A 20,405-nucleotide genomic window follows, 5' to 3' on the forward strand; every position below is an offset into this window, starting at 1 on the left:
ACTTTGCTTGGGAGGGATCGCAGAGGTGGCAACAGCCGGAACTCCCCTTAGACTTCCTTGACACTCAGAAGGTACATTTATCGGGATCTATCCTTGTTCACTTTTCATTCCACTTCTTTGCTGGACAATCCTTCAGGACGGTGTTAAAAGTCGAGCACGTGAAAGATCAGGAACCCCGAGCGTTCCCGTATCTGACACTGGCTGAATTTGAGGGATAGGGGCCAAATACGGGGCAATTGGGAGTAGCTTAGGGGATTTTTTTTTAAAAAGGGCGGCATGGACAAGCTGGGCCAAAGGACCTGTTTCCATGCTGTAAACCTCTATGACTCTATAATTCACTGATGATGTAAGCCCCGCCACCCCTGCCAGCGGGAATGGAGAATTGAGACGCTCAGCCAAATCTCCACTCACTGCAGCGAGACCGGAGAATCCCAGCAGTGGGCTAGGTGGGAGAATTTCAGCAAATGTCAGATACGGGAACGCAAGGTATCTCCTGATCTTTCACGTGCTTGACTTTTAACACCATGCTGAAGGATTGTCTAGCAAAAAAGCAGAGAAGTGGAATGAAAAGTGAACAAGGATAGATACAGGTAAATGTACCTTCTGAGTGTAAAGGAAATCTAAGGGAAGTTCTCTGTACAAAAATAGCACCCTCTCGATACTCCTTCCCTCTGGGAATAAAAAGTTACACAAATCTATATCTACTTTGGCTTACTTTTCTTTCCACTTTTGCTTTCTTACTTGAGAATTGGGACATAAACTGAGAATCAGTACTAAATAGGGTGGTCAGAAGAAATGTTTTTTTAAACAGTACAGCAACATCACAACAAGATATTGAAAACTAGCATCTGAGCGAGAAATAGGCATCAAGAAAAATATTAAAGGATGCAGGGGAAAATGGAATTACAGTAGATAACGCAGCTGGCAATAGAACAGGCACAATGGGCCGAAATTTCTATGATAACACAACTAATTTGAGAAAGTAACATTTGATTATCCAGTCTCTAAGCACTTTGGGGGTTTGTTTGAGAAGCTCAGAGTCAAACTGCGTAGGCCAAAGCCATTGAAGACGGAGAACAGGTGATGTACTTTATTGCTTTGTTAACACAAATTCTAAAGCTGGAATGGCAGAAATTCCCTACTTTGTTCAATTAGAATAAAGATAACACAGCAAAGAATCACTGATTCTGGCAGGTTTATAATTATTTAGCAACAGCCAGATGGTCTGAATTATAACATTACCTAGTCAGCTCCAATTCTGAGCGTAAGCAAGTAATGATCTCTTGCGTTATACTGATCAGCTCCCGTGACCACAATAAATTAAACCATGACATTTAGTACAACGTAATATTTGATGGACTGTGGATAATGCTATCTTAATCTTCAAAAGAGTCTGATTTATTTCACACGGATGCTGTTTGGCTCCACTGGTTTCATCTCATCGATGAAAATTGTTTTTCATTTTATTGAGATAAAATAGATGACCAAATAGCCATAGGTCTCGACTACTGGAATGGAGAATTCTATCGGAAGATGGAGGTATGGCCCATATGTACATGTATTGAATTGGCTTCTTCTCTATGTAACAGAACTGAAAAAGATGCTTCTTAAAACCCACCTCTGGCAAAGCTTTTGGTCATCTCCCCTGATAACTTCATAAATGACTCTGTGTCAGATTGTGATTGATACCACTGCTGTGAAACGCATTAAGTTGTTTCATTATGTTAAATGCACCGTATAAATGCAAGTTGTTGTTGTGTTCCATAATTGCCTCCAATGGAAGAAGCACTAACAAAATAGCAATGCTCCTTCAAAATATAATAACAGATTAGAACCCCAAGACATGCATCCCCCACATATTTTGTATGGTCCTCCTTGTTCTTCAAATGTGATATAATCCCCTGAAGCAAAAGAAAGAACCTTCATTTGAACGGGGACCAAACAATGGCTGCTAAACATGTAGTTTTGCCTTTTATGTCCTGGCATTGTTAATGAGGTCTTTCGTTGGCATGAACACGAGTTCACAAAACAAAACCAAAAATAAAAACGTCTAAGCACCCCATAGGGAGGTGGACAGGGTGGATTCTCTCTTTGGCATCCAATTTAACCTTCTTCCTCATTCCACCTCCTCCATCACAAAGGCGCACAAATGAGCGTGTTAAAGCGGTAAAATAGGTGCAAGAATATCGCCATCTCTGGGTGCCAATCAAAGCCAAAGTCAGAGGTGGAAAACACACCAAAATACTGCAAGTAAAGCTACCCTTTGAAACTTGAAAGATTGCTTACCTCCGAGGTTAGTAGGCTTATCAATAAGTGATGCCACTATAATTAGGCTGCTGTTGGATGATTTTCCAAACTTTGTGGTTCTTTCCTGACACATCAGCTCCAGATCTTGGTCTGGGATGCTATTCTTCCATGGCATTATCTTCTTTTGTACATCAGTCCACTCAGTATCTTGATCTACTTCGGCCGGGTCATAACCTGTCAAACATTTGCAACCAACAATGAACTTGTGCTCAGGGAAGGCCACTAATTTGTTAAATATCAATACTAGACATAAAGGCTTAGTTTTGTGATCACTATTAATATTTCTTTATCAAAGCAAAAGATAGGGTTAACTTGCACTTTTGTTGGATGTCCCAGAAGGGCAGTTACAAGAGAAATAAACTAAGTTTATATCTGAAGCATCCATCTGTCTTGGGAGATGCTGGACTGTGCCCAAGGAGTATGTCACTTCTAGACTAAAAGGACACAGTGGTTAGCACTGCTGCCTCACAGCGCTGGGGACTTGGGTTTGATTCCCAGCTTGGGTCACAGTCTGTGCGGAGTTTGCACGTCCTCTGTGTCTGCGTGGGTTTCCTCTGGGTGCTCCCATTTCCTCCCACAGTAAAAAGATGCACGGCTTAAGTGGATTGCCATGATAACTTGCCTCTCAGTGTCAGGGGGATTAGTAGGGTAAATATGTGAGGTTATAGGAATAGGGCCTTGGTGAGATTGCTGTTGGTGCAGGCTTGATGGGCTGAATGGCCTCCGTCTGCACTGTAGGGATTTTATGATTCTCTGAGGGCCTTATCTAAGCCTCATAAACAATAGAAATACTGCTTATGTTTCCATCATTGCTGGGATTAATGCTGAGTAGGTGCAGGTATATTTTATTCTGCATGTTCCCAATACTTGCACTTCGTTTCAAGGTTTCAACCTCATGTGTAGTAAGTAGCCTGTGTACAAATCTAACCTCCGAAGATTTACTGTTGTGTTTCAATGAATCATAACACTTCTCAAAGGTCAGAATCAGCTGGATTTTCATGTTACATGTCCCAATTATTCACATGGATGACTAAATCTTACTTGATTGTTCAGAAAAAGGCAAGAACAACAAATCAAGTCTCACAGTACTGAAAGCCTCAGACCAGTATAAAGTGGAGATATTTGATGATGATTGCACAATGTTCTGCATCATTCGTGACTCCTCAGATACTGAAGCAGCCCATGTACACAGGCAGCAAGACTTGGACAATATCCAGACTGGGCTGACAAGTGGCAAGTAACATTCGCGCCACACAAGTGCCAATGTCCATCTCCAACAAGAGAGAATCTAATTATCGTCCCTTCACATTCAATAGCATCACCATAATTGAATCCAGACTACCAACATCCTGGGGGTTACCATCAACCAGAACCTGAATAGACTAGTCATATAAATGCCGTGGTTAAAAAAGTAGGTTAGAGACTGGGAATACTGTGGTGAGTAACGCACTAACTCCCCAAAGCCCGTCCACCATCTACAAATGTGATGGAATACTCTCCACTTGCATCTCCAACAACATGAAAGAAGCTCAACACCATCCAGGACAAAGCAGTCCACTTAATTGGCAACCTTGCCACAAACATTTACTCTCTCCACCACTGACGAACAGTGGCAGCCGTGGGTACCATCTACAAGATGCACTGCCGGAACTCATCAAAGCTCCTTAGACAGCACCTTCCAAACCCAAGACCGCTACCATCTAGAAGGACATGGGCAACAGACACATGGGAACACCCACCTAGCAGTCCTGGAACCCCCTCCCTAACAGCATTCTGCATGTACCAACACCACATGGATGCAGTGGTTCAAGAAGGCAGCTCATCAGCATCTTCCCAAGGGCAATTAGGGATGGGCAATAAATACTCGCCAAGCAAGCAATGGTCACATCCCATAAATGAATAATTTTTAAAAAAAATCAGGGATACCATTTTTTGCAAATTAAAAATGACAGCCAACGAACAATAATTTGTAACGGGAAGTTTATGCTTTAATGATTCAGTAATTTGTATGAGACTGAATGAACAGACAATAGGAATAAGGTGGATTTGATGCACTCAAAAGGTATTTGATAAAATGTAATAGCTGAGACTTCTGAAGATGCAGCTGGCTGTGTGAAAAGATAAGCTGGTGCTGTGGACAGAGAGATGCCTGAAGAAAATAAATCTCTGCAGCAGCCAAATGAATATTTCTCTGCCTTGGTAGGATGTAGCTGCTGAGACTTCATTTACCACATAAAAATTGATCTGGTCACAGATCTTGAAGAACTAATATTAACCAAGATGATTTGATTTACTGTCATGAAAAGAACAAAGGAACTAGAAGCAGGATTGGCAATTTGGTCTTGAAGCCTGCTGCACTGTTCAAGTCTATTCTTCTCTAACCCGACTTTCCCGCATTATCCCCATATCTTATAATACACAGAAAACTGTCCATCTTGAACAACTGATCATCCACAACCCTCTGGGGTAGAGAATTTCAAAGTTCACACCTTATGAGTGAAACATTTTCTCTTCACAGAATCATAGAATCCCTATAGGGCCGAATGGCTTCTTCGGTCCACACCGACTCTCTGACAGAATATCTTACCCAGGCCCTCTCCCCTCCCCCATCCCTTAACCCCACACAATCATTCAGGTGAATTGAAGGAGTGACATTCAGTAACTATTCTGGATTGTCCCTACCCACAAGACAAGATTTGAACTATTGAACAGTCTTGGTATTCAGTCTTTTCTGGTAGTTTGCACTGATCGATCTATCCCAAATTTTTCCTCGCAGTCCTAAATGGCTGTATCCTGAGATTGTGGCCCAATGTTCTAAATTCCCAACCAGGGGAAACAGTTCCTCATGTCTACCTTGGCAAGCCCTTACAAGTTTCAATTAGATCATGTCTCTGCAGTTGTACTCACAGCACAATCCATCATTCCAGGAACCAATCTAGTGAATCTTTGTTGCACTCCCTTTAGGGCAAGCATGCCTTCTTCAGGTAAGGACACAAAACTGTACACAGTACTCGAGGTATGACCTCACCAATGTCCTATATATAAGGTGAAAGGGTTCTTTACTCTTGGAGAGGGAGGGGAGAGACTCGGAGAAACATCTTCACAGAATGATTCATAGAAGACCCTTCAGCCCACCATGTCTGGATTGGCTCTTTGAAAGAGCAATGCAGCTAGCTCCATTCCCCACCATCTGCCTGTAATCCTGCACGTTCTTCCTTTTCAGTTCATAGCCCTTTTTTGAATGCCTCGATTTACCATGCTTCCACCACATTCTCAGGCAGATCCACATCTTGGTTCTTTTGCCAGTTACTTTAAATGTGTGTCCTCTCATTCTCGATTCTTTCACGAGTGGGAAGAGATTCTCACCATCTATCCTGAAGATCCATGATGATTTGAATACCTCTATCAAATCTTCTCTCAGTCTCTTTTCGCAAAGGAAAGCAGTCCCAACTTCTCCAGTCTATCTTTTTAACTAATCCCTGGAACCATTCTTGTGAATTTTTTCTGCACTCTCTGCAATCCCTTCACATCTTTCCTAACACGCAGCACACAGAACTGCCTCTGACTGAGGCCAAACTCGTGTGTTATTTAAGTTTAACATCACCTCCTTAACCAGCCGCAGGATTACGTACATGATTCCATTCATTTAATTATGCAGAGGATTCCTGGAGCATGGGATGCATTGCCACAGACTGTCATTGAGGACTTTCTGATTTTCAGTAAAAATTGAAGGAAGGCAGCACGAGAATAAAATGAAGTGGTGGGATTAATTTTACACTGCTCTTGTGTAAAGACAAACTGAGTAGCTTCCTTCTGTGTAAACTTGTATGGTTTATGAAGTTTCTCCAACTTTACTCTGCACTGACAAATTCGACACAAAGCACACCTGATTGAAGAACGTGGAATCCACTTGATGTTCTTTTCCAGCTTTGTTCAAGTCTAAAATTCTGTATTTACTACTTGGATTTGATGAATGTTGCCAGAACTGGATAAACTGAAATGCGTCTCCTACACAAATATTTTAATAGGCAGAACTGCCTTGTCAGAATAACCTGCTGCAGTGTTCCCAAGTTCTATCTCCATATTTCTATTTTGAGAGCTGATCTCTCTTTGCAAAAAGGAAGCTGATTTGCATTTCACATTGTTTGATTTCTATATTGCTCGAAGACTATTAAAGCATGTCAGTCTGTATTTAGCATTTTGAATATTACAGCTCAGCAAGATCATATCTGCGGGAAAGAAAACTGAACACGCGCTAGTAAGCCTGGTGGATGATTAGAGAAAGTAAAATTACAATTTGCAAAGTCGTCTTAAACATCTAGCTATGTACAGAACATCAGTGAAGAGATTAAGTTGAAACTCAAAGAAGCACAAAGAAATCAAAGCTAAAACTGTGATATATATTTAAATTTTAAGGAATAGAAATTATTTCATAAATACACAAGACAAGCTGATGATCGTCAAACATATCAAGCCTGAGTGAAACTTCAGAACGCTCCAAGGGCATTGGAGTGGTCAGACAGAACTCATCAGCAACACGGGCCTTCATATTAACTGCATGGTTGCCACCCTCCCCTCCTCCAACCCCTCTGGATGTCTACATAAGGGCAGCACAGTGGCTAGCACTGCTGTTTCACAGCTCTAGGTACCCAGGTTCGATTCCCGCCTTGGGTCACTGTGTGGAGTTTGCACATTCTCCCCGTGTCTGTGTGGGTTTCCTCCGGGTGCTCCGGTTTCCTCCCACAGTCCAAAAATGTGCAGGTTAGGTTGATTGGCCGTGCTAAGTTGCCCCTTAGTGTCCCGGGATGTGCAGGTTAGAGGGATTAGCAATGTAAATGTGTGGGGTTTCGGGGATAGGGCCCGAGTGGGATTTTTATTGGTGCAGACTTGAGGGGCCGAATGGCCTCCTTCTGCATTGGAGGGTTTCTATGATTCTATGAAGCTTTTCAATAATCAGCCAGAGTTCCTGCTCCTGTTGGCCATCCTACTGGAAAATGCACAAGTGGCCCTCAGGCCTGGGGAGTGTTTAGCCACAATTTCACCTTTCCACTCCCTTACCATAAGGATAAACAATCAACACACAGGTCAGCAATAGTCATCAGGCAAGATAATCTCACTGAACCGCACCCCAGCAGCAGACAATGCTTCAAGAGAAAACAGAGGCAGAGATTTACTGCAAAAATTGTGGGGGGGTTAACTTAGAGTGATTCCTGTGGGATCGAAAGAACTCCAATCACTCATAGAATCCTTAAATGCAGAAGGAGGCCATTTGGCCCATCGAGTCTGCGCCAACCACAATCCCACCCAGGCCCTATCCCCACAATCCTATGTATTTACCTTAGCTAGCCCCTCTGACACTTTGGGCAATTTACCATGGCCAATCAACCTAACCTGCACATCTTTGGACTGTGGGAGGAAACCGGAGCACCCGGAGGAAACCCACGCAGACACGGTGAGAATGCGCAAACTCCACACAGACAGTGACCCAAGCGGGAATCGAACCCAGCTCTCTGGTGCTATGAGGCAGCAGTGCTAACCACTGTGCCACCCTAACTCATTCCACTGTAGCCACATTTTTTGCCTTACTTTCCCCCTCCCTGCAGTCACTTGTGTTGAAAGATTGTACTTCGAAAAGGGTTGAATAGTGTAAAGCCTTTCTACATATTCATTGACCCCACAAAAGCTCTATGAATTTGTAAAGAATTATCATAGAAATCATAGAAACCCTACAGTACAGAAAGAGGCCATTCGGCCCATCGAGTCTGCACCGACCACAATCCCACCCAGGCCCTACCCCCATATCCCAACATATTTTACCCACTAATCCCTCTAATCTACACATCCCAGGACACTAAGGGGCAATTTTAGCATGGCCAATCAACCTAACCCGCACATCTTTGGACTGTGGGAGGAAACCGGAGCACCCGGCGGAAACCCACGCAGACACGAGGAGAATGTGCAAACTCCACACAGACAGTGACCCAAGCCGGGAATCGAACCCAGGTCCCTGGAGCTGTGAAGCAGCAGTGCTAACCACTGTGCTACCGTGCCGCCCTTATATATACATAATGCTAGAATGCCTTAGCAAACCTCATCAAGTTCAAGGAATGATAAGTTTTTGGAAGTTGTACGCCCTCAGATGAAAGTAAAAGAAAATAAAATTCAGTTATAATGAGGCAACAAATATCACTGCAGAGAAGCAAATCACCCACTAACTATGTCTTTGCCACAGAATTTTATAAGAGGAGTTGGTGGGGTGAACCCATTTTCATTGCTTCTGCAACTTCATGAATCTTGGGACTTAAGTTAATTTAGCTGTACATTACTTAAGCAACATTTTTTCCAATGAGTAAGTCATTTGGTCCCTCAAGCCGGCTCTGCCATTTGATAAAACCACGGCTGATCTGATTGTGGCCTTGACTCCACTTCCAGCCTGTTCCCCATTAACCTCCATTCCCATGTCCATCTATCTAACTCAGCCTTGAATACATTGACCCGGCCTCCACTGCCTTCAATGGAGGAGAATTCCAAAGATTAACAGCCCTCCGAAAGAAATTCCTCCTCATCTCCCCTTATTTTTAAACTGCGCTCCCTAGTTCTTGATTCCCTCGAGGGGAAACATCCTCCCAGTACTTATCCTGGCAAGCCCCCTCAATATCTTATATTTCAATAAGATCTCCTCTCATTCTTCTAAACTCCAATGAGTGTCGACCCAACCTGCTCAATCTTTCCTCATGACAACCTCTTCATCTCGGGCATCTTTTAAGTGAACCTTCTCTAAGCTGCTTCCAACGCAAGTATATCCTTCCATCAGTAAGGCGACCAAAACTGTACAACTGTGTCATATGGACATTGTGTGGTGATATTTCCAAGTTGGTAGCAAGGCCAGCATTTATTGTCTATCCTCAATTACCTTTGAAAAGGTAGTGGTGAACTAAAGTCCACCATGGCAGTTTTTGATCATAGTAAGGAGTCTAACAACACCAGGTTAAAGTCCAACAGGTTTATTTGGTAGCAAACGCCACTAGCTTTCGGAGCGCTGTTCCTTCGTCAGGTGAGTGGGAAATCTGCTAACAAGCAGTCTAGTTGACTAGGTGTTGTTAGACTCCTTACTGTGTTTACCCCAGTCCAACGCCGGCATCTCCACATCATGACTACCAGTATTTGATCAAGGCAGCAGAGTGACTTGCTAAGCCATTTTCAGAAAGTCATTAAATGCCAACCACATTGCTTTGGGTCTGGAATAATATATAGATCAGGCTGGGTAAGGACAACATTAGTGAATCAGTTCAGCTGTTACAACAGTCTATTACTTTCATGGTTACCTTTACAGATGAGTAAATCGGAAATAAAAAGCTCGTTAATTAACCAGCTAGTGCAGTGGGATTCAAACTTCTATCTCTGGAATATTAGCCCAGGCCTCTGGCTGACTAATCCACGAACAAAACCCCCTATGCTACTGTAACATACCAGAGCAGTTGACTCTTTTATGAGTCCTGTCTTCAAATTTGTCTTTAAGGCCTGCACAAATTCTGTTACACATAACAAAATGTACAGTCGGAAAGCATCCGAGTCCCTCAACACCCAATTAAGCAGCAATGTTATATTTAATGCAAAACTGAATGCATAAAATTAACATTGGCACTTGACTGCAGATACATTATCAACCATCTGATATGATACCAAACGTCATTAGTCGAGGCCTACAAAATGCAATTGCTTCGTTCAACTCGAAACAAAATCAATTCAGAAATTGAACAATAGAGTGAAAAAGCAGCACAATTATAAGAAAATTACAAACGGGTCCAAAAATGTCTCAGTTTATAACATGTTCACCGAGTATCTCCATCATAATAATTGTCAGGGCTTCACAAATCTCCTAACTTGTCTCTTAATGTGGAATAAATACCATCTCTATCTAGTGATTATTTGTTTTGAGCCCTATTAACCAGCCTGAGGTCTCGGCTCTGCAATTTTATTACTTCAGATTTTTTTTCTGAAGTAAGTAGCTTACATTATATTGCTGCTTGTGAACACTTGGGAGGAAGTCATCACTCTGAATATTCACTATTTTGTGGTTCACCTCAGTTTTAAGCCAACTTGCATCCTTCAGGGGGGTTTTTTTTTTCCACTTCTCAGATTGCCCTCTTACGATGGGTGGAAGTTGAAAATAATTAGGATGGATGTTTAACATCTGCTGCAATGCTTAAGGGTGCGAGTCTTTTCAGCATTTAGGTAATAATTTCATTCTATGGACACATTCAGTCAGAACCACAAGCAGCTTGCAGTATGACAATTCTTCTGGCAACAGAAACAGATCCAAGGAAAGCCACGGGGGCTGGGCAGATGGGCAGCAGTGGTATTTTTAAGATGCTATAAATTCTTATGCTTTTCATGACAAAAGTATTTCCCAGCACAACCACTTCTGAAGTGAATCCAGTAGCTCATGACAGGAACTTGTCAAAATCCAGAAAGATCTTGGCAAAGTGTTTACATTTTATGGCATCATAGTGAGGAGAACATATGTAGACTTTTTTGACCATGTCTAATGGAAAGGATCAGGTTATTTCATGACAGGTTTTCACTCGAGAAAAAAAAAGTGAGTTAAAATGTATTTTAAAGCCCAAGATCATTGATTATTAACCTCTTAAGGAATTGAATACAATTGTACAACGTGTTCCTTTAATCTCTGAGGTCTACTTTTGATTATAACCCAGAATGAGTTTGGTGAGCCAAATAGCCTCCATCATCTGCACTGATCATTACTTTTTGTGATGAATGAAAGATGTCTCTGCCAGATGGAATGGCCTTGGATAAATACAGTTGAGGATTACTGTTCGAGCATAAAAATCGAGAAACAATTTGGCATCAATTCAATTAAAACTACTCTCATTGCTGTTTCGGTCACCTTTAGTCTCCATTATTCCAACGCTCTTCTGGTTGGCCTACCATTCTCTACCCTCCATAAGCTTCAGCTTGTTCAAACCTTGCTGGCTGTATCCTATCCTGTACCAAATCCAATTCACTCATCAGTCCTATCCTCCCTGACTTGCACTGGAACTTCATTCCCCTTATCATTGCCGATTGTACCTTCAGCTGCCTGAGCCTGGTACTCTGCCTCTCCTGACTTAAAAAGTCAGGATTTGGCCTAGTAGAACCTGACGTTTACCAGAAGTGTGAAAAACAATGCAGTGACAACACATTGAACAAAAGACATGGGAGCAGGAGCCATTTAGTATCCCAAGCATGCTCCGTCAGGCAATACGATCATGGCTGATCTGATTGTGGTCTTAACTGTACTTTCTTCCCATAATCCTTGGCACCTTTATAGACCAAAAATCTGACTAATTCAGCATTGAACATAGGCCCAGCCTCCACTGCTCTCTGTGAGGAGAATTCCAAAGACTAATGACACTCAAAAGAAATTTTTCCTCACAACCATCTTAAATGTGAGACCTCTTATTTTTATTATTCCGCGTTCCACATTCCCCAAGAGTGGACATTCCTCTCAGCTTCTACCCAGTCAACACCCCTCAGAATCTTATGTTTCAACAAGATCACCTCTCATTCTTCCAAACTCCAATAGATTGACCCAATCTATTTAACCTTTCCTCATAAGACAATCCCTTCATCCCAAGAATCAATCTAGTGAACCTTGGCTGAACCAATGCAATATCTACATCAATCCATATCACAATGCAGACACCTTGCATGCTACTCACAACTTGCTTTGCTATCTACTTCTGTACCATCAGCAAATTTGGCTACAATACAGTCAGTCCCTTCATCAAAGTCATCAATACAGATTATAAACAGTTGAGGTCCCAGCACTGATCACTGTGGCATTCCATTAGTCATGCTTTGCCAAGTTAAAATTGATTAATTTATCCCAATTGTTTTCGGTCAGTTTGCCAATCCTTTATCCATGCTAATTTGTCACCCCCACCAACACTAAGCTCTTATTCTGTGTAGTTGTGTGTCAGGAATGTGCAATTCTTGGCCATGACACTGGAGCCAGTTCACTGGTAAACCACCAGCAGTGAGGTGTATGCTGTGCGTTCATGACGGTAGCTACCCGCACACAGGCCAAATATTTTCTTTTGGAATCAGCGCAGTGTTTGGTAGTTCAAACCTCATGAGGGGCAAGAATGCTGCTTTAGAACAGAAACACCATTGCATGCTATCTACTGGTCTCAAAAGTGGTTTTGATGAGACTGGTGTTCGAGGCACCGCAGTTGCCAACTTCACTGTCTTGCACAGCCCAACTGAAGTAAATTTGGTGTTTTTTTTAAAAAACAGGCATCCATGAAACCCAATTTTTAATCACGTCTTCCTCACTGCTAGACTTGCTGAATCCCAACAAGTTCACTTCCGTAGTAAAGTTGGTGGCACAAGAATCAGATGCCAGGAGGACAATGTGAAGTCTCCTTCAGACTGTGGCTGCAAAAGGAAATGTGAGTAGATTGCCCACTTGAGAGAGATATATAAAAATAATTATATAGGGAAGGCGATGGTCGAGTGGTATCGTCGCTAGACCATTAATCCAGAAACTCAGCTAATGTTCTGGGGACCCTGGTTCGAATCCCGCCACGGCAGATGGTGGAATTTAAATTCAATAAAAATATCTGGAATTAAGAATCTACTGATGACCATGAAACCAGCGTCGATTGTTGCAAAAACTCATCTGGTTCATTAATGTCCTTGGGGGAAGGAAATCTGCCATCCTTATCCGGTCTGGGCTACATGTGACACCAGAGCCACAGCAATGTGGTTGAGTCTGAACTGCCCTCTGAAATGACCTAGCAAGCCCCTCAGTTCAAGGGCAACTGGGGATGGGTAATAAATGCTGGCCAGCCAGGGAAGCCCATGATCCACAAATGAATAAAAAATATATATATATATTATAAAAAACACATATATATTAAGATTGAAAATATACACATTTATTCTAAAAATTACAGCAGGGAAAATAAATTTTACCTTTGTCACGTTGAATCCAATCGATTAGTTTCACATCACAAATCGGATTCCTAGGGTTAAACACTTTAATTGAAGAACTGGAGGAGTGAAGGTCCACAACTCGATTAAACTTCCAGGCAGGAATCCATTCGTCTTCAATCACATCTGATAAGCTTGGAAAGATGTAAAATATTGTCTACGAGAGAGAGAGAGAGCAATGGCCTCATGGTATTATCACTAGACTATTAATCCAGAAACTCAGCTAATGTTCTGGGGACCCGGGTTCGAATCCCGCCTCGGCAGATGGTGGAATTTGAATTCAATAAAATATATCTGGAATTAAGATGCAAAATATTGCCTGCCAGAGATAGAGATGCCCAGAATGGCCTTGTGGTATTATCGCTACACCATTAATCCAGAAATTCAGCGAATATTCCGGGGTACCCGGGTTCAAATCACACCACGGCAGATGGTGAAATACAAATTCAAAAGAAATATCTAGAATTAAGAACCTACTGATGACCATGAAACCATTGTTGATTGTCGAAAAAACCATTTGGTTCACAAATATCCTTTAGGGAAGGAAATCTGCCATCCTTACCTGGTCTGACCTAGCCTACATGTGACTCCAGTCACAGCAATATGGTTGACTCTCAACTGCCCTTTGGGGAAACTAGGAAAGGGCAATAAATGCTGGCCAGCCAGCACCTCCTGGCATCTGATTCTTGTGCCACCAACTTTACTACGGAAGTGAACTTGTTGGGATTCAGCAAGTCTAGCAGTGAGGAAGACGTGATTAAAAATTGGGTTTCATGGATGCCTGTTTTTTAAAAAAAACACCAAATTTACTTCAGTTGGGCTGTGCAAGACAGTGAAGTTGGCAACTGCGGTGCCTCGAACACCAGTCTCATCAAAACCACTTTTGAGACCAGTAGATAGCATGCAATGGTGTTTCTGTTCTAAAGCAGCATTCTTGCCCCTCATGAGGTTTGAACTACCAAACACTGCGCTGATTCCAAAAGAAAATATTTGGCCTGTGTGCGGGTAGCTACCGTCATGAACGCACAGCATACACCTCACTGCTGGTGGTTTACCAGTGAACTGGCTCCAGTGTCATGGCCAAGAATTGCACATTCCTGACACACAACTACACAGAATAAGAGCTTAGTGTTGGTGGGGGTGACAAATTAGCATGGATAAAGGATTGGCAAACTGACCGAAAACAATTGGGATAAATTAATCAATTTTAACTTGGCAAAGCATGACTAATGGAATGCCACAGTGATCAGTGCTGGGACCTCAACTGTTTATAATCTGTATTGATGACTTTGATGAAGGGACTGACTGTATTGTAGCCAAATTTGCTGATGGTACAGAAGTAGATAGCAAAGCAAGTTGTGAGTAGCATGCAAGGTGTCTGCATTGTGATATGGATTGATGTAGATATTGCATTGGTTCAGCCAAGGTTCACTAGATTGATTCTTGGGATGAAGGGATTGTCTTATGAGGAAAGGTTAAATAGATTGGGTCAATCTATTGGAGTTTGGAAGAATGAGAGGTGATCTTGTTGAAACATAAGATTCTGAGGGGTGTTGACTGGGTAGAAGCTGAGAGGAATGTCCACTCTTGGGGAATGTGGAACGCGGAATAATAAAAATAAGAGGTCTCACATTTAAGATGGTTGTGAGGAAAAATTTCTTTTGAGTGTCATTAGTCTTTGGAATTCTCCTCACAGAGAGCAGTGGAGGCTGGGCCTATGTTCAATGCTGAATTAGTCAGATTTTTGGTCTATAAAGGTGCCAAGGATTATGGGAAGAAAGTACAGTTAAGACCACAATCAGATCAGCCATGATCGTATTGCCTGACGGAGCATGCTTGGGATACTAAATGGCTCCTGCTCCCATGTCTTTTGTTCAATGTGTTGTCACTGCATTGTTTTTCACACTTCTGGTAAACGTCAGGTTCTACTAGGCCAAATCCTGACTTTTTAAGTCAGGAGAGGCAGAGTACCAGGCTCAGGCAGCTGAAGGTACAATCGGCAATGATAAGGGGAATGAAGTTCCAGTGCAAGTCAGGGAGGATAGGACTGATGAGTGAATTGGATTTGGTACAGGATAGGATACAGCCAGCAAGGTTTGAACAAGCTGAAGCTTATGGAGGGTAGAGAATGGTAGGCCAACCAGAAGAGCGTTGGAATAATGGAGACTAAAGGTGACCGAAACAGCAATGAGAGTAGTTTTAATTGAATTGATGCCAAATTGTTTCTCGATTTTTATGCTCGAACAGTAATCCTCAACTGTATTTATCCAAGGCCATTCCATCTGGCAGAGACATCTTTCATTCATCACAAAAAGTAATGATCAGTGCAGATGATGGAGGCTATTTGGCTCACCAAACTCATTCTGGGTTATAATCAAAAGTAGACCTCAGAGATTAAAGGAACACGTTGTACAATTGCATTCAATTCCTTAAGAGGTTAATGTCTGATGGATGAATCAAAGAAAAGAAGCACAAACTATGAAGACAAGATCAGCAGCCAGGGTTGTAATCACATGATTTTTTTGAAGTTACAATGTAAAGCTATGAAATTGGACATAATCATAGAACATAACAGCGCAGTATAGGCCCTTCGGCCCTCGATGTTGCGCCGGCCAGTGGAACCAATCTAAAGCCCCTCTAATCTACACTATTCCAATATCATCCATATGTTTATCCAATAACCATTTGAATGCTCTTCATGTTGACGAGTCCACTACTGCTGCAGGCAGGGCATTCCACGCCCTTACTACTCTCTAAGTACTTTATCAATTAAAAACTCTCCAACTTTATTTTTATTTAAATGCTTGTATGTTATCCTGGGTTAATTATCAGTTCAACACCGATTGCCAGTTACTGGGCTTACTTTCCATCATCAGTGGAACAGATGGCCACTGACAGACGTCAATTAGTTATTACTAATTCTTAACAAACAAATCCAGTAGATGTGCTTTTACTGTTGCAAAACTGAAATTCGAAACTACCGATGCTACTTCAGCTTGCATGTTTGTAAGAACATAAGAAACTGGGGTAGGAATAGACCATTCGACCCTTTGAGCCTGTTCTGCCATTCAGCAAGATCATGGTCGATCTCTATCTACATTCTACTTTCCTCACCAACTCCGGCTGCCTCGGAAAAGCAGCCAGCATAATCAAGGACCCCACGCACCCCGGACATTCCCGATTCCACCTTCTTCTATTAGGAAAAGGTTACAACAGTCTGAGATCACATACCAATCGACTCAAGAACAGCTTCTTCCCTGCTGCCATCAGACCTTTGAATGGACCTACCTTATATTAAGCTGATGTTTCTCTACACCCTAGCTATGGCTGTTACACTACATTCTGCACCCTCTCCTTTCTTTCTCTATTTACGGTATATCTGTCTGTATATCGCGCAAGAAACAATTCGTTTGACTGTACGTGACAATAATAAATCAAGTCAAAATAATCTTTATATGTAGGTTTTAAAATATATAACTATTTTCTTGTTGATTTGGAAAGCACACTTTTTCCTCCTCTCCCACCACTGAATTGGACTTTATTTGGTATGATTCTGCTGCATCAGTAGTTGCCAAGCATAAAGGGAGACCAAATTCAAGTATGGATCATTCATGGTCAGCTTGCTGCCTCCAACAGATTGTTCAAAGATTTCCCACTGCATCGAGCAGACAAAAAGAACACGGGCATAGGAGGAGTAGCTTTCAGAAAAAAAGTTTCAAAATTAAATGGGGAATCAGTAGCTATTCTTTTATAAGGTCTAGATTGATGTGCAGTGGTGGGGGTGGAGGAGTGGGGAGAAACCCCAGGGCAGCAGAGGGGAGAAAGGTTGTGGAGCTGGTTGACCAAAAATATTCCAATCATTTTTTGGGATGTTAATTGAGGGATAAATATTGGCCATGATGCCGGAGATAACTCACTTATTCTTCAAAATAGTACCTCGAGATCTTTTACATACATCAGAGTAAGCAGATGGGGCCTCAGAGTGCAGCACACCCTCAGTATTGCACTGGAATGTCAGCCTTAATCTTTGCACTCAAGTCCTAGATTTTTACACTGAAGTCCTAGAGTGTGATTTCAAATCAAAACTTCCAACTGAAGTGATAATGCTATTAACTGAGTCAAGGCAATACTGACTAAACAGCACAGGATGAATGACGTCTGACGTACTGGCGAGAACAACCTCATATTAAACGTATTTGGACAAAATAAACTCAATTTCTATTCGGCAAAAATGGACAGAGAGATCCCACTGTTTACTGGGCGGCACGGTGGCACAGTGGCTCACACTGCTGCCTCACTGCACCAGGGACCTGGGTTCGATTCCCAGCTTGGGTCACTGTCTGTGGGGAGTTTGCACGTTCTTTCCGTGTCTGCGTGGGTTTCCTCCGGGTGCTCCGGTTTCCTCCCGCACTCCAAAGATGTGCGGGTTAGGTTGATTGGCCATGCTAAATTGACCCTAGTGTCAGGGGATGAGCAGGGTAAATATGTGGGGTTACGGGAGTAGGGCCTGGGTGGGATTGCGGTTGGTGCAGACTCGATGGGCTGAAAGGCCTCCTCCTGCACTGTAGAGATTCTATGACTGAAACAGGGAAGCTAGGATATATCACAGTGCTGCCACAGGAGGAGCCTGTTTTAAACTGAAGCCATGGGGAAAAGGTCAAGAAGCTTAACTCTGCATTTAGCTCGTGTTAAATTTGATTCAGAACTATTGAATGCTAATTTTTTTTTATTCGTTCATGGAATGTAGGTGTCGCTGGCTGGGCCAGCATTTATTGCCCATCCCTCAGACCAGGTAAGGACGGCAGATTTCCTTCCCCAAAGGACATTAGTGAACTGGATTGGTTTTTACAACAATTGACAATGGTTTCATGGTCACCATTAGGCTTTTAATTGCAGATTTTTTTTTTTATTGAATTCAAATTTCACCACCTGCCGTGATGGGATTCGAACCCGGGTCCCCAGAGCATTACCCTGGGTCTCTGGATTACTAGTCCAATGACAATACCACTCCACCACTGTATAATAATTGCTGATGAAGTCTTAGCAAAAAACTTTACCAAAACATAGCTAGTAGAGAAAATCTGAAATATTTTCAGCACCTCTCCTATACCTCTAAACTGTAGTCTTCTAATGGTTGGAATTTTCCAAAAAAGAAATGGTCCTGAATCCTCTGCCAGTTCTTTCCAGCATTCCTTAACAGAGCAGAAAATAAAACATTTAGGCATTTACCTCAAAAAAGAGGAAAGCTAAAACATAAATAAAATTGTTTAACCCGTCAAAGTTCCCACAGCCTAAAATTGTCAAGGCAGCAGAATTAGAATTAAAAAATACATAGTTAAGAGGAAATGCAGAGGAAAAAAATTATAGGTCATCTGGCCTGTTATGCCTGTGCTAGCCAAACGCCAACCAGCCTAATCCCACTTTCCAGTTCTTGATCCATGTTGTTATAGGTTACAACACTTCAAGTGTTTAACCAAGCACTTTTTAAATATTATGAGGGTATCTGCCTCTACCACTCTTTCAGGCAGTGAGTTCTGGATCCCCACCACCCTCTGGCTAAAAATAAATTCCTCTCGAGTCACCTTTAAACCTCCTACCTCTGACCCTAAATCTTTGCCCCTTGTTGCAGGCCCCCCCCGTCAACCAACGGGAATAGATCCTTCCTCTCCACTCTATTTAAATGCCCCATAATTTTACATACTTCCAATAGGTCTCCCCTTAGCCTCCCGTTTCAAATAAAAACCTGTAGCTTTGACAAAGTTTCCTCACGACTAAAATTCTCTAGTCCAGTCAACATCCTCAGGAATCGCCTCTACCCTCTCTTCAGTTTGAGAGAAAGTGTGACAAAACTATAGAAACGCCTTAGTCAGTTTTAACATCCCCAAGCTTTTTTAAAATAGCCCCCGAATGTGTACACAGATAAACAGTTCCCAAAAATATTCACAGATACAACACGAGGCTATTCAGCTGCTTGAGCCCATGCCTGTGCGTTGAAAGAGCTATCCAAATCCAGCTCCCTGCTCTATCTCCATCCGTAAATATTTCCCCTTCATGTATTTACCCCTATGTCTTTTGAAAGTGACTGCATCTGCTTCCTTTCAGGCAATGCATCCCCAGATACCTATCTGCTATGTTAGGTTTCCTCGTGTCACCTCAAGACCAACTATGGATAATTCCTCAGAGCCTCTTGAAGCTAATGGCAATTAAATTCATCTCAAGAAAAATGTGTTTTTGCCTCATACTGACCCTGTGATTTGCTGGTGTCCAACTTGCTCGAGACAGGATTCAATTATTGGTGCCATAAACTGCAGCTCTTTGCTCTCTAGTTTAGACAGTAGGCATGCCTCCCAGACTTGCTGTAAGGCAAGCAGGGCGTATAGTCGGACACTGAAGTTATGGTTTAAACACCATGGCAATATCACACTCAGTGCCTTCTTCAAATATTGATCCTAGTTAATAAGACAACAAAAAAACAAGGTCAACAGAATTTGGATCAGTCACCATCACATTACTGAATATAAACTTTATGAAATAAATTAGTTTTAAGTTTATTTATTAATGTCACAAGTAGGCTTATATTAACACGGCAATGAAGTTACTGTGAAAATCCCCTAGTTGCTACACTCTGGCCCCTGTTCAGGTACACTGAGGGAGAATTTAGCATGGCCAATGAACCTAACCAGCACGTCTTTCGGGCTGTGGAAGGAAACCCAGAAGAAACCTGAACACCCGGAAGAAACCCACACAGACACAGGGAGAACATGCACACAATCACCCAAGGCAGGAATCGAACCCAGGTCCCTGGCGCTGAGAGGTAGCAGTGCTAACCACTGTGCCAACCATAGGCACCCGAGGCCAGAATTGAACCCGTATTCCTGGTGCTGTGAGGCAGCAGTGCTAACCACTGTACCATCGTGCCACCCTTTACTTCAAACTAGTGGATAATCTTGAGTCTGCCCATGCTTCTAATTTTCCTAAATGTAATGATATTAACTTTAAATATTTGTAAAAAAAAAATGTACATTTAAAATTAATGCAAATAACGACCTGCACATTTAAAATGTTGGGAGTGACTCAGTCTGTCCCATCCAGGTCGCCAA

The 20,405-nt window shown here is 42.2% G+C and overlaps 1 protein-coding gene across 4 annotated transcripts in view; it reads right to left on the reverse strand.

The window, feature by feature from the left end:
* tarbp1 (TAR (HIV-1) RNA binding protein 1) overlaps window positions 1-20,405 on the reverse strand; it is a 170,546-nt gene that overhangs the window by 45,863 nt on the left and 104,278 nt on the right. For 3 of the 4 annotated variants that reach the window (XM_078229496.1, XM_078229497.1, XM_078229498.1), the window contains exons 24-27: window positions 19,552-19,754; window positions 18,416-18,497; window positions 13,288-13,462; window positions 2,287-2,481 (exon numbers count right to left, since the gene is read on the reverse strand). In XM_078229496.1, coding sequence (XP_078085622.1) covers window positions 2,287-2,481; window positions 13,288-13,462; window positions 18,416-18,497; window positions 19,552-19,754 — 655 coding nt within the window. The remainder of the gene's footprint in view (window positions 1-2,286; window positions 2,482-13,287; window positions 13,463-18,415; window positions 18,498-19,551; window positions 19,755-20,405) is intronic. The other variant, XR_013499614.1, reaches the window with a different exon arrangement.

This window comes from Mustelus asterias, chromosome 15 (assembly GCF_964213995.1).
Source record: "Mustelus asterias chromosome 15, sMusAst1.hap1.1, whole genome shotgun sequence".
Taxonomy (NCBI): domain Eukaryota; kingdom Metazoa; phylum Chordata; class Chondrichthyes; order Carcharhiniformes; family Triakidae; genus Mustelus; species Mustelus asterias.